Source organism: Ornithodoros turicata, chromosome 5 (genome assembly GCF_037126465.1).
Source record: "Ornithodoros turicata isolate Travis chromosome 5, ASM3712646v1, whole genome shotgun sequence".
Classification (NCBI taxonomy): Eukaryota; Metazoa; Arthropoda; class Arachnida; order Ixodida; family Argasidae; genus Ornithodoros; species Ornithodoros turicata.
In genome coordinates, this window is record NC_088205.1 from 2,803,709 (window position 1) to 2,817,887 (window position 14,179).

The 14,179-nt window shown below is 44.9% G+C and overlaps 2 protein-coding genes and 1 long non-coding RNA gene across 3 annotated transcripts in view; 2 read left to right on the forward strand and 1 right to left on the reverse strand.

The window, feature by feature from the left end:
- LOC135395266 (uncharacterized) overlaps positions 1-14,179 on the reverse strand; it is a 174,064-nt gene that overhangs the window by 5,527 nt on the left and 154,358 nt on the right. The window lies entirely within an intron of this gene.
- On the forward strand, positions 672-1,514 carry LOC135396278 (very long chain fatty acid elongase AAEL008004-like). Its single transcript, XM_064627294.1, has one exon. It carries the CDS (start codon positions 672-674, stop codon positions 1,464-1,466), a length of 795 nt encoding a protein of 264 aa, XP_064483364.1. The 3' UTR covers positions 1,467-1,514.
- On the forward strand, positions 5,839-10,032 carry LOC135395256 (very long chain fatty acid elongase AAEL008004-like). Its single transcript, XM_064626496.1, has 2 exons — positions 5,839-5,979; positions 7,649-10,032. The coding sequence occupies exon 2, from the start codon at positions 7,682-7,684 to the stop codon at positions 8,489-8,491; it is 810 nt and encodes a 269-aa protein (XP_064482566.1). The 5' UTR covers positions 5,839-5,979; positions 7,649-7,681; the 3' UTR covers positions 8,492-10,032.

Sequence of the window (14,179 nt, forward strand, 5' to 3'; positions counted from 1 at the left end):
CTTTACAAGAAGCTGATACTACTCGAAATTTACATCAGTGATCTTCGTTCTCTTTCGTGTGAAGACAACTGCTGGGCGTGGTCGGGTATTACGAAAACACAAGAAAAGACACCGGTTTTCGCGCCACCGATCACCAACGGTTCCCAAAAACAGACGAAGGGCTGCGTCATAATTTAGGGTGCTCAGAAGCTTAGCAAATACAAGAAAAGGCTAGAAGTCGAAACGCGTTCTTTGTAGCAATAGCACAATTTGTGCCCATTCTTGGGAAGCAGTGATGGTCGGAGATTACGGAAACAAGGGAGCCAACAACACCTCCAGCGAGGGACTGCAATAATACTTTGAGCGTGGTCGTGGGTCACGCAGGTCAAATGTGCACGCATTGCGTCACACGGAGTGCCGAAATGTGCTACCCCGCGCTGAAGAAAAGGAACGAGTAACGCCAGTAACGAGTTACCAATTTTTGTAACTGATTCCGTTACTATTACCATTTTTTAAAAAGTAACCGAAATCGTTACTTGTAACGAATTAGGCACAACTCTGTTTGGGGCTAACAATGATTCGCAGTCGATTTACAGGTAAGGTGAGTAAAAGAATACCGCACTTCTTCACCTCAACGTGCACATCACCTCTGTTTCAGAATAAGCGCTGTAGGCCACCTTCGATGTGCAACGATGTCAGGAACATTCAGCACCGTGAATATAATGGACAGCATCGGCTTGAAGACAGATCCCCGGACCAGGGACCTATTCCCACTCCTAGCTCACCCTCTCTTCGTGTTTCTTTATATTGGGTCGTACATCTACACAGTCAAATCAGCCGGTCCACGGTGGATGAAGCCCCGACAACCATTCCAGATTCTCAATGTTGTCCGAATTTACAACGCCCTCATGGTTATCTTCAACGCCCTCTTCTTTTGGATAGTCCTGAGCAAGACGTACCTTCCTGGGGGCAGGTACAGTATCATCTGCCAAGGGCTGTCGAAGACTATTCCTCCTGAAGACTTCGAGCTGTACAGGAAGGGAAGTTGGTACTTACTCGTAAGGTACGCCGACTTCCTCGATACCTATTTCTTCATCATGAGGAAGAAGTACAATCAAGTATCCAACCTGCACGTCATCCATCACGTCGTTGTGGTGTTTAACGGCTGGTTCTGGTTCTTGTACGCTCCCGAAGGACAGGTTGCGCTCGGCCTTTGTATGAACGCTTTTGTTCACGCAGTTATGTACACGTACTACTTTTTGTCTACATTCGGGCCCGTCGTAAAGAGGTATCTTTGGTGGAAGAAGTATCTCACAATGCTCCAGATTACACAGTTTATCATCTATATTGTTCATGTCAGCGTACCCATTTTTTACGACTGTGGTTATCCCAAAGTTCTAAGTCTGTTGAGCGCAGCACAGGCGGTTCTGATACTTGTATTGTTTATTCGGTTCTACGAAGGCGCCTATATTAAGAAGCAGCAGTAGCCGCATTCTTAAACGTAAATACTGGAGACGCAATGCTCACGAGATGAGACACAAGTTCAAAACAATAGAGGAATCACAGTTTGCCTGATCAAGTTTCGTAATATCATGGTGGTGTTTGTTTTCTTTTTGTTTGTTTGTTTTCCTTTTGTTCGTTTTACTTTTTGTTTGTGTTTATGTTTCCCTTTCCTTACTGGAAATAGCAAGCCGCCAAAGCAGTGGCTAACCTTTCCCTCGTTTTTTTTTTATGTAATAGACATACCCCCCCCCATGGTGGCCTCGCATTTCTCTTTCCTTTGAGGCCGTAAGACAAGAGAAGCGTATACGAAGACGGGAGTCAAGTCCTGTAGATCACATAAACAAAATACAGAAACCGACACTGAAGATTAACATCTTCAGTGTCGCTTAGACGTGAAATCCCCATAAAGGTTTTTGTGCGTACTGCTATCATATAGTCATCGCAGTTCAAAAACATCATTTTAGTTGTTGAACATGTTCAATTATACAAACTCATAAAAATAAATTCGAATGTATCACTTGGCCTGGTGGCATATCTGATGTCAGGGAGAGCAGACTCGGGGGGAGAGATATTGGATGAAGAATGCAGGTCAGCGATTAATTGGTAACGACTGATAATAAGACTGGACAATATCATGTAGACCCAAACGCACTCCAAGATGTTTTTCCTGTGTTATACAGCGGGTCTTTGGGGTGGTTCCGAGACTGCAGGCGGGTGGCCTATGGTCAGGAGGCAGCCTGCTGATCTGTTGGCTCCCGTCTGGGCAATTGTGGGCAGGGGACTCTCACAAGGAGGTGCCGGGTATCAGTCATGGCCCGTCTTCTTGCGGGTGAGCATCGTTCTAGTTGGCACGTCCATATTACCAGCCACCGGTTAAAGCACGTTGATTTGATACGAGGGTACAAAGGGTATAGAAATGCAATCCGTCACTCGAGGAATGGATGTTGACTGTGTCTAGGGGCATTACAGATGTGTTCGAATTGGCAAAATGGCTAAACATGTCTAAGAAACTTCCTTCTTTCGGCCATACTCCACCGAAAAGGTTCTTGGGTGCTGGCCAGCAAATCAGCTCATACCTGCCATGCGCGCCCTTGTGCAATTTCTCGTCTCGACGGACCTGTTTGACACATTCTGACACTCTTTGTTTTTAGTGCCTTGAGACTTCGCTTTTGGTGACAAGCTCGGTGATGATGTTCTCATCTATTCTTTCAAAGCGTTTCAAAGCGTCGAGGTTAGTGTAGTTTCCCTTTCTTTTATTAATAACGCGTCCTGGAGTAGCCAGTCCCGAGTGGCTCGAGACTACCATCTCCATTTTTTTCTTTTAAAATCAATCAATCAATCAACTTCCTTCTTTCTCTCACTTGTAGATGTTTTAAGTCACGATGGGTGAGTGTACTTTCCCGCTGACAGAATAAAAGGAAACCTTCATTAAAGCTCTGGTGCGCTGTTGATTGTACCATGTTCCATTGCCTATTCTGTGACGTGTGCGCGTTGCACCCTCTCTCACCCCTAATGGTGGAATTATCCGAAGGAGAAAACGCTGACAAAGGAACAATGACAGCCTGAAATGTAACAGTAGCCGAGGTAATGAAACATATAGAAACACAACACTCAAGCCTTACAACGGCTCCTCCGTCTGCCATTCTTTAATGATAGCCTGCCCTCCAAGGGGAAATACCTGTGTGACCTTCGGCGTCATGTGCAGACGATATTCAGGAGGATGTCTCGCGGGTGTCACCAGGAGCATGGATTCTATCACAAGGTGTAATCTCAACGAAGGCAACGTGTAAATCGCATTGCTTGGACATGAATGGCATGGAAACATTGTTTGTATGCCTAACGCCGGTGGATGTCTGTCGTCTGCTATACTTTAGGCGGTGCGGGATACAGCGTGATACTCGTGTAGTTCAAAAACAACACATGAAATACAAAGACGTGAATTATGCCACTGGATGGCTACGGACTATTACGGACTATTACATTACGGACTATTCGATTAAAGATAACCGGAGCGGCTACAGGAAGGTAGAGCCAGTCCTATACTATAGCGGGTCTCAACGCTTCAAACGGCACACAGGGTAAAGAAGGTACGGTAAGGTACCGTACCGTACCGGCAATCGTACCGTTTCCTTTCTTTTTTCTTGTCTGCTTTGGGGTGTACCGTCTTTCTTTTTTGGGGGTAGCAGAATTCACTTGCGCGAATTCAACCTCCCCTTGTTATTTTACAAACCACCACCACCACCAAGGTACGGTAAGGTAAGGTTTATTTTGCAAGAGTGCGGACCTGTCATGATGTATACTGGAAACAAAGGGTATGCAGCAACTTATATTCAAACCCAACCCCTCGTGTGATATATGTGAGAGGGGATATATTTATTAGACCAAAGGAAAAAAAAAACGGAAGGAAAGGTCAGCCTAACGGGACGTCGGCTAGCTATTCCGCAAAGAAAAAATAAATAAATGGAAGAAGAATAAAATAAATAAGAAAAAGAAAAGAGAAGAATTAGGAAATAAAGGATAAACTAACAAACGGTGAAAGAAGGATTAGATATGTGAGTGCATTAGTTGTCAGTTCGACGTCGTTCCTATAATAATAAGGTGCCCGTGCTCGCGTCCAGTCCGAATGCTGGAAAGTAATAACGCTGAATTAAAAGGGTGTGCCACATTTGCTGCTTTCTTTCTTTTTTACACCAATAATTCCATGGCCTTGAACTGGCCGTGAAAATAACTCAGGGTGAAGAAATTCGGGGTGGCACTGCACCCTACAATACAAGGTACGTCCGTGTAACACAAATATGTGTCCACTCTCCAGTTTTATTCATTTATTTCTTTGGATACCCTGCAGCGCCGCCAGGCATTATAGCAGGGGAATGGGACATCCACAAAGCTCACAAATATCGTGGTATAGCACAGCAGAAACATCAACACATCAAACCGGAACACTCTGAAAGGGAAAATATAAAACAAAATCAGGGAAAAGAACAAAAAAAAAGTAGAACGATACACTTAATCACCTCCTATCATGAGCCAGGATAAAAAGTTTATCAGTAGCCACTTGCTTTTACGTGATCCTTGTGGGATAGCTGACTGTCACGTTGATGGCATGGGGACTACGTCCCCACATTTTTCTCTACACTACGGCCGTCATAATCATCTCCCCGCACATTTTGCGTCCAAGCCTCTTGGAGGACAGCTCGCATGGAACCTTCTGGCGAAGAAAATACTACGGGACGGGAGTAGGCGTCCGGTACGTTGAAGGAACCAAGGACATATATGTTGCGGACCCGTAGAACATCAACCTCCCTCCTTCCGCATACGCGGTCTTACCCAGACAAAATAATTGAAATTATAGAAGACCGCCAAGAACAACAAAAGAGCCCTAGGAGCACACATTCTTTGTCACAGGTGATGTGTGACGGCGACTTGTCCCACGGACAACTTGTCTCATACTCCATGCAGAAAGAAAACGAAGTTCGGCAATGTTCTCTTCTCCCTTGATTGTGCCACTACTATGGTTACTACGTGAAGAAAACTTTTGCTGATGTGGAGCATCTCGCTGCAAGTGCGCAGTAAGTACGCAGTAGTGTGCTCTGTAATATGAGTCGTCTAATAAATTTTCTCAAACAGTACGCAAATACGTGCGAGGATAAGTTCGCGTATTATATTTTTTAGTTCGACGACGAAAGTATGTGTATAATCAATGACGGTATACGCCTGCTACAATACGTTGTTCATTTCTGACAGGATAAGTTATCACAATCTTTGAACTCACCAAATTACTGTGCTGAGTGTAACCTCACGAAAGCGACTTGGTTTTCAGTTTGAGTATTTTTTATGCGTAACCTGAAATTAACCTAAATTTGTCTGAGCGTTGACCATCACTCGCGTAACTGTCCTATAGCTCTTCCTTCTTCTACTTCGTTTCTTTGTTTGGCACTTTTTTTTTCCTTTTGCTTCAGAAAGACGCAGAGTTTCTGAAATAAAATTTCAGTGTCAACAAAAGTTGATGCTGCAACACTCGTTTACACCCAAAGCAGGAACTTCTATTCTTGGTAGCTATGCACGCTCATTAGCAAACTTAAGAAACAACATTCCTCTTGACAATTGTGCACAAAGTGTGTTTTGGTGCTCGCTCACACGCACTTGGCGATAAGATCAAACTCTTTTTTTGGTACGCTGTGTCGCTGCTATTGTAAACGAGACAAAGATTAAATTATCTTGATAATTCTCAGGAAGGACGGCACCATTTCATCCGTATTATGCAGGAAGGCACTTCGGGAAACTAAGTATGTGGCCCAACGGAACCTCCCCAACCAACGTCATCTGCATAGAATAAGCTATAAAGCGCGGGTAAATGTAATAAGAAACTTTACTACAGCTACAAATTCCTAGACGTGTATTCTGTTGTAGGCAGCGTGTGGAAAACACTAGCATCATCAGCAGTCAAATGTCCGACTGTTAACAACAACGTTCAGCACAACCTATCCAGTTCTTGCAGTAAGTTGTTATCGATCCATGTACTATACCTGTTTGATGTAGGCACTGCAAACTTTGCATTGAGCGCGGATATCGTTGATTCTGAATTAATGTATTGCATTGAATATATCAGTCGCATGCATTGTTGCCATCCAGAAATGTCGCCATTTTGAGCGGGAGCACGTCCTCAGTCATAGGCCAACGTCAACTTTGGTGTGTTTGGATGTGATTTCTATACGGCACGAGGCTGTAGAACTCTGTTTCTTGGTTCACATCCACACGAAGAATCACTTCTTATGTACACCATGTGTAACGCACGGCGAAATGAAAATCTCCTAGCTGAAGACGGCTTCTTTAGCAGTATATGTGCGTTTTTGCTGAAACCCCTGCCGTTTCGCTGTTTGTGTTTTCTTTTGTTTCCTTGAAAGCTTTAGGGAATAGACCGTGGCTAACCTTTCCCTTCTCTCTTTTTTTTTTACTTTGGATTAAACATATCCCCCCCCCCCCGACCAAAAATTTTCAGCTCAGGATCGATGCAAGCCTTGCGATATCCTGCATGCCATGATCCTTGTACTTATACTCATGCTCGTGGTCAGAGCTGTGTCAGTATAGTTAAGTTACAGTTATATGACTGTGAACGTAGTTAAGCTAGAAGAAAAGTTTCTTAAAATATAATATATTATTCAGGTACAGCTGGTCGTGAAAGGTAATTGAGTTTTCCTTTAGATAAGTTTTGTTTTGTCCACGTGCGTTTAAAATTATCGTTATAAACAGAACAATGAAAGGTACAGCTTTTCATAACGAAGTTCATAAATCCACAAGACAGGTGGCGTAAATGTTTAGTGCAGAATGCAACCTACATATGGATAAAGGAGTACATGCATGGAATGAAGAACAGGAAGCGCATGTAACGTTGGTGTTAGATTGCTAATTTTATGGCACTGGACATAGTACTCAATTTTAAGGTATTACACATCCACCGTAAAAAAAAAATAAAAAAAAAATATTTATGACAACAGGAGTTCAAAGTTTACGTCGTGGCCAAGATGAGGTCCGTGTCTACATTCACATTCGCAGTTCACACCTTGTTTGAACAATATGAATTGATAGATGTAGAAAGAAAAAAAAAGGTGGGATTTAGGCCGCGCCGGTGCGACCTCCTGCTCCAGGATGCTTGTTGGTGCATCAGTGCTATAGCGCCTTTGCTGCTTAGTGCAAAAAGCAGCAGCTAAATGCCGCAATGCAATTAATTACTGTAACTAAAAGAATTGTAATTTATTACTTCACCAGCTCTACTCCCACTATTCCCTCTTCACGCGATCCTTCGTCAGTAGCGTCACTTGAAAGCGGTACCAGCTCCCGTGGCAAAGCGGTTTCCATAGTATAGTATCCACGCCGAGACTGGGAGGTACCCGGGTTCGAATCCCCACAACCGGCTGTGCCGTCTGGGGTTTTCCCTGGGACTTTGCAGACGAATGTCGGCACACTTCCCCGCGAAGCCGGCGCAGGACTACCCCCTGGCCCTACTACCCTACTAACCCCCCTGGTAGTCCCCCACTCCTTCCTCTCTCTCTCTCTCTCTCTCTCTCTCCCTCTCTCCATCTGTCCACGTCTGTTCGCCGCTCATAGTCACTAGTTTCTTCGCGGCGCTAACGCGGAACTAAAAAATTACCCTTTTCCCCATTTTTAGGACACCCGTCGACGCCAATATTGGACTGCCACCATGCTATCCATGTTGAACCCGTTCCAGCTGATGGAAGAAATCCGCATGAGAGGAGACCCAAGAACGAGAGATTTTCCTGTCGCTGGAAATCCGTTCTTCGTCTTCACCCTCACCCTTACCTACCTGTACTTCGTCTACGTAGCAGGACCTAGGTGGATGAAATACCGAAAACCGTTCGAAATCATCAACCTCGTTCGAGTCTACAACTTAACCATGGTATATCTTAACGCACGTTTCTTCTGGCTGTTCGTCAGTCACTGTTACCTGCCGGGAGGTAAATACAACCTGTTTTGCCAAGGAATCTCGAAGACCGTCGATCCTGCTGACTATGAACTGTATTGGCAAGGGAGTTGGTACGTGTTAGTGAGATACGCCGACTACCTCGACACAGTGTTCTTCATCATGAGGAAGAAATTCAACCAGGTGACGAGACTTCACGTCATCCACCACACAACTGTCACCTGTTCTGCGTGGTTTTATTTCTTATTTGCTCCAGAAGGTCAGCCAGCTCTTGGACTTTGCATGAATGCGTTTGTCCACGTGGTTATGTACACCTACTACTTCCTGTCGACCTTTGGCCCCGAAGTGAAGAAATACCTCTGGTGGAAGATATACCTCACGAGGCTGCAGATACTCCAGTTTGTCATCTTTATCGGTCACATGAGTATTCCGCTGTTTGTGGACTGCGGTTTTCCAAAGAGCTTGTGTCTCGTACCCATCGCGAATACTGTCGTTATCCTAATGCTCTTCATCGACTATTATTACCGGGCTTACATCAACCTGATGAAGAGAATGTACTTTAAGAAATGAATCCGTTTGTTAGGTATTGTGCACTTTTGTGCACTGTCGGTGTGTGATGCTGCGGTTGTTGTCGCTGTAGCGTATATATCTTTGCTGTTGCGATTGCGCTGCCGTTGATGCTGCGCACGTGTTATCGCTTGGTATATAATTGTAGCCCTGCGACTACGTTTTGGTGGGTGCATGTGTTACGATACGTTTCTGCTCTTTCTCTTATTTAATATCTTAATACCAATTCAATACATCCATATTTTTAATTTACTTATCAACTTATCTCCCACATCATCAGAATAACCAAGAACTTCGTCACTGAACTCATATGCTGTGTGTGTTTTGCTCAGGGTATCAATAGGGTTTACGACAGTTATCTCCTGTTGTCCAGACGTAGTTTTTCTCCTGACTTACGGTGTTTAACGCTACCCAAATAGCCGGGTGTTCAGCACTCTCTGGGGTATCAACTTTGCCATGTTTTCCTTGTCCCTATATTGTGATCATCTGGGTATCAACTGAGATTACATTAAATGTGTATACCGACATGTATATTGCAGTAGATAATGTCAGCTACATCCAATACGGGAGTGAGTGAGTGAATGAATGTGAATGAGTGAGTGAATGAAGTGAGCGTTGACAAATGGAGCGTTGAGCGCACGTAGCACACAAGTGCGCACAGTTATCGGAGGCAATGTTTTTCCTGGTGCTATTCGCTGAGCACCACACTGTGTACACACCGTCTCACAGAAGCGATTGAGATATAATAATACAATTGTAACAAAGACATCGATCAGCATCGACGATCACCCAGAACTGGTGTTGCACGGACGACGGGTCTATGCTGAGGTCTTAAACTCATTTGAATTTCAATCAAGTCGCCGAAATCACTTTATCTTTTTTTTACGCTTTAGCTTTTTTTACCTTACCTTTACGCTTACCTTTACGCCACTCAGCTTTAACTCCTGATTTCGGTCGTATAATGCGGTCTTCTGTTCCTTGACAAGCATGTGTGCTGATGAGGTGGACTGCGAGGAGGATAGGCAGAGCCCCGCACGGCGGCAGAAGCAACGGTGACATGCAGCATGTTTTACACACTGCTGTCGTGACGCTTATTCGGCATAGGTCTCACTCTCAGCAGTGAACTTAGAAATGTCTTCGCAAGCACCGTGTAAGGTTGAGGATGTTGATGTTGACGAAAAAATGTGGATACGGGTACACAGACAGGCAGGCGTGTACGGGTTATTTTAAGTCCGCGATATTGAGATATGTGTAGATGTGACTATGGAGTACACCTTCTTTTTATGGGAGTAGATTTTCAGGTAAGGTGTCTCAGGCTACTTGTGCGGCGATACGCTGCACGTGGAGCAGCGTAGGGCTGCGGATAATTTCAACCACCAGGGGTCCTTATGACGTGCGCCAAAAACCGTGAACTTTGCTTACTACATTCATATATTATGTCGACGAATGTATGCATGTCTGCTGATGGAGTATTAAAGTTTTGCTCAATGTTGAGCACGTTACAGATTAGAAAACAGATTCTTAAACATTGTGAGCTAAGAATGTTGTAGAACAATCTAGTGAGGAACAGAGAAAAATAAACAAATTCGAAAACTTCCCCCCAAAACTGAGCACGCCACTGGAAACCAAACAATACCAGGTAAATTGAACTCAGCATTCCAATTGACCCGGAGGAGAAAAATGGAGATGTGAGCACGCTCACCGTTGAACCAACTACTCCAGGTCCAGTGAAAAAAAAGAGAGAGAGAGAGACAGAAAACATATTAGCTAAATACAATGCAAGCAGGATACATGTTTGCGTAAAGTAGTAATGATATATTTATAACATAATAATAATTTTGGTGTGTTTAGCAATGAGTGAGTGAGTGAGAGAATGAAAAAGAAAATGGAGAAAATTGGGTTAGCAATGAAGCACGAGTACGTCCGATACCTCAGGCAGCTTAGTGTCCTCGCCTCTGCGATGACCATAGGCGGGTCAGCCGCGTGGGGAAGTCGTGCATATAAGGATCAACAGTCGTAGACTCGCTGGCCATGTCTGGCCATGTGCTGATCATGTCACGTCGAGACTGGGAGGTACCCGGGTTCGAATCCAGGTGCCGGCTGCGCTGTCCGGGGTTTTTTCTGGATCTTCCTCAGACGCTTTCAGACATATGTCGGCAGAGTTCCGTTAGAAGTCGGCCCAGAACGCACATTCCCCTAAGGCGTCAGTCGTGACGTTGCCCACCTCACTGAGGCCGACAACGGCGAGCCTTTTCACCAGCGCCACCACCACCACCGGAGACTCTGTTACAGGTATCTGAACCTGCTGTCAGATTAAATATCTGAGCTGTAGTGGATGACGGTTACCTAGTTATCCGCTCCTCGTGAACTCCCGGTGAATTGCTCTGCCCACTGCTGCAGGCCGAAGGAAAACGGCAATCCACTGGTGCATCTTGCACCCAGGGTTCATATCATACGCCCCCTCCAAGACAACACGTGTGGTGCACATCAGTCATTAAATGGGAATACAACTGGTTCCTTACTGGGGATGTTTATGCTTGCACTCGTGCTGGAAAGCTTTTCTCCGACTTGCCCAGGAGCAAACTAAACGCGACCAGAGGGAGGACACGCGTCTTCGGGGGTTTGCACCATCTGCTACAGCTCTTCCGGGGGTAGAACGACGTCCAGGGTACAGCTTGCTGCAGCATTCACTGATGCGCAGCTTCATTCAGCGGAGACTATGAACCGAACGAAGCGGAGAGACACCCGAGCGGCGCTTAGAAGAAATACAGGGATTGGAGGCTTGGACTGTCCCACTCGTGTTACAGGACTGCCCATCGTTAGCCAGGCGCTCTAAACCGTATTCGGGAAACGACCCTGCAGTGCCTGGCCTACGACGGACACGCCTGTAACTCGAGTGGGATAGTTCAAACCTTCTCTCCCTTTATTTCAGCTAAGCACCGCCAGGGTGTCTCTGGCCCTGCGGAGCGGAGCGAGAGCTGCGTTTCAGCTCCGTTTATAGGAACGATCGCCTCTGTCCCCATCGATTCCCAAACTGTGGTGGCATTTTATTCCGCGCTGCATGATTGATTGGAAAAGAGAGAGAGAGAGAGAGAAAGAAGATGTCAGTCCCAAAACACTCAAGACTGGCTACTCCGGGACGCATTAATTAGGGCGCACTATATATCTCGGACATATGTCGGTACAGTTCCCTTAGAAGCACACTTAGAAGAACACTAGACACGAGCCCATCAATCACGCTATACAAGCCTCCTGTAGCGCTGACAGTGCAAAGAATGCTACAGGCATTCTCTTCCTCTTCATTGTATACCACACTGAAAGCCATCGCGGCAACCTGTGGCTCGTCTGCTCATGCATAAAGTGCAACATCTTGGTCCAATACTGGCTGACTGCATTTTACTGGCCCAATACTGGCTGGATTTTGGCGATATTGGTACTGTATTGGTATAGCATTTAAGTGGTATTGCCGAGATCCAGCCAATATTGGCCGATATATTGTATACTGTTGGGTGTCGGCTATCTCACAGTCTGTGACTGACGAAAGTCAACTCTTACAATAACAACAACAACAAATAAGTAAATAAATAAATAAATAGCGACTATGATTTCGGGTGATTCACCACTGGAGAGCAGTACGCTACCCCATTACACGCGAAGCATTAGATGTGAGATGTGAGAATGAAGTTATCTACGAGCACAACAGTTGAGCTGTCCTAAATTGGCAAAAAGAAAATGAAGAAAGAAACACACACGCACATGAAAGAAGCACCAATGGTCATTGAGATACACTACAGCGTCTGGAGCCAACCGAGAGACAAGAGGAACTCCAAGAACATCAGAAGACATCGAAGGTGTTGCGCGTGACTCTGACATGGGCAAAGGATTGCAGCCGGGCTGAATGTCTGTCAGCTAGCAGTACCCAACAGAGCACAGACAGCCTCTTCGTTTCGTAGAGCTCGCATTCTGTTGGGACGTACTCAGTGTTCGCCACGACGCCATATTTGGAGCATAGACCGCTGTCACACCATCCGATTCGGTATTTGAACTAGGGAACAACTGTTACAAACGTAGTAGCGAGAGCATCCAAATGCATACAGACGGAGAAATTATAGCCTTTGCAGAAATGTGGGAGTACGTCGCAGTCAAAGCTCTTTCGCGTGCTAGAATTCGTATTGTTTGTAGCCAGAATGCTCAGGAATCTCTGAGATCATGACAGATGGGTGACCGCAGATACCAGACGTTGTCGCTCAACATGTGCCAATATTGAACGTCATTCATGTGAGAATAGTCAAAGCCGTCGAAGCAACACTAAATGCAGACCAGTCACGCTTACCAGGATCCAGTCAAGGCTACTACAACTATAGTTGTCAGAGAGTTCTTGGAAGTACCGGCTTCTCTTTCTCATATGAATACGGACTCTGGAAACGTTCCGCTTGCATAACCCCCAGCTCGCTCTTTCAATTTTTCGTATTCATTCTATATACATCTACTTCAATCGCTCTCGGTGTACCACGTGGTTCAATTCTCAGTCCAGTGTTTTTATCTACGTCAACTTATTGCCCTCGAGGCGTCTCCTCGGACACACATCTGCTTGAAGATGACTGCGTAGTGTATCGTGTTCTTTAAACTCATACAGAGAACGTTCCACCACACAGCATGACCTGGAATGAATAAGTAAATTGTGTATTTAAGGCAAGGTACGATTAAGGAAAGGTGTTTCGTGAAAGGTGGAATGGGATAGATGGGGGGGGGGGGGGCATATGTTTAATGATGAAAAAAAAGAGAAAACAGAAGGGGAAGGTTAGCCATGATGTAGGCTTGCTATTCCCAAAAGCACACAAACAAACAAAAGGCAGATAAAAGTAGCAGAGACACAGAAAATTATGAAGAAATAGAGAAAAAGACAGCTCCTTCACTAATCCTCGTGCAGGCAGTCATATAGGAGGTATCAGAGAGTGCCCAAGAGTTTCGATGGATGGGGGTGTATCATGAATCCTGGGCAGGGAGAGTCGAAACAAAGCACTGGTGGTGATAGTGGTGGTGGTGTTGCAGCTTGCTGTTGTTGATACAAAGAACTGCACGATCAAATCAAAGAAAGCCGATCAAATATTTATATATATATATGTTTAAATACTATATAAATAAATAAATGAATAAACTAATAAAATACAAATTAATAAATTCAATAAAATATTTAAACAGACATCGTCTTAACCTACTCGAAAAAAAATTTCGCCTATACTCCAAGAAGAAAAGGAGCAACTACAGCTTCTAGTGCCCCAGATTTCAGTTGCCCCATTTTTAGTCCCCAGTACCGCAAGTAGCCCCTAAACGTCGCATAAACTTCCGTGCATATAATTGCTTTCGAGACTGATGGTTGTAGCAATGCAGCTACAAGCAGCCCCCCAGAAGAACTAAAATTACTCAGTCCTTTTCTTGGAGCTTATGACAACGTTGTCAGGTACGACCACAGGTCTTTTTTCCCCTTCAAACCATCTTAATCGAGTGAAGCAGCATGCTCACTATACCTCAACCCATATTAAACGGGACGACATCGGTGGCATGGCTGCGAAATTCCCGAATTCCCGATTTCACGGTCTCAAAACATGCTCGCGCATGCTCGATTGCTTCGTAAGGTGACATTCCGTGTTTAAAAATCCGACATCCCTACTTAACCGCTCAAATTCATGG

Coding starts and splice junctions, on each gene's coding strand:
- LOC135396278 (XM_064627294.1), top strand. CDS start 672: ATGTCAGGAACATTCAGCACCGTGAATATAATGGACAGCATCGGCTTG.
- LOC135395256 (XM_064626496.1), top strand. CDS start 7,682: ATGCTATCCATGTTGAACCCGTTCCAGCTGATGGAAGAAATCCGCATG.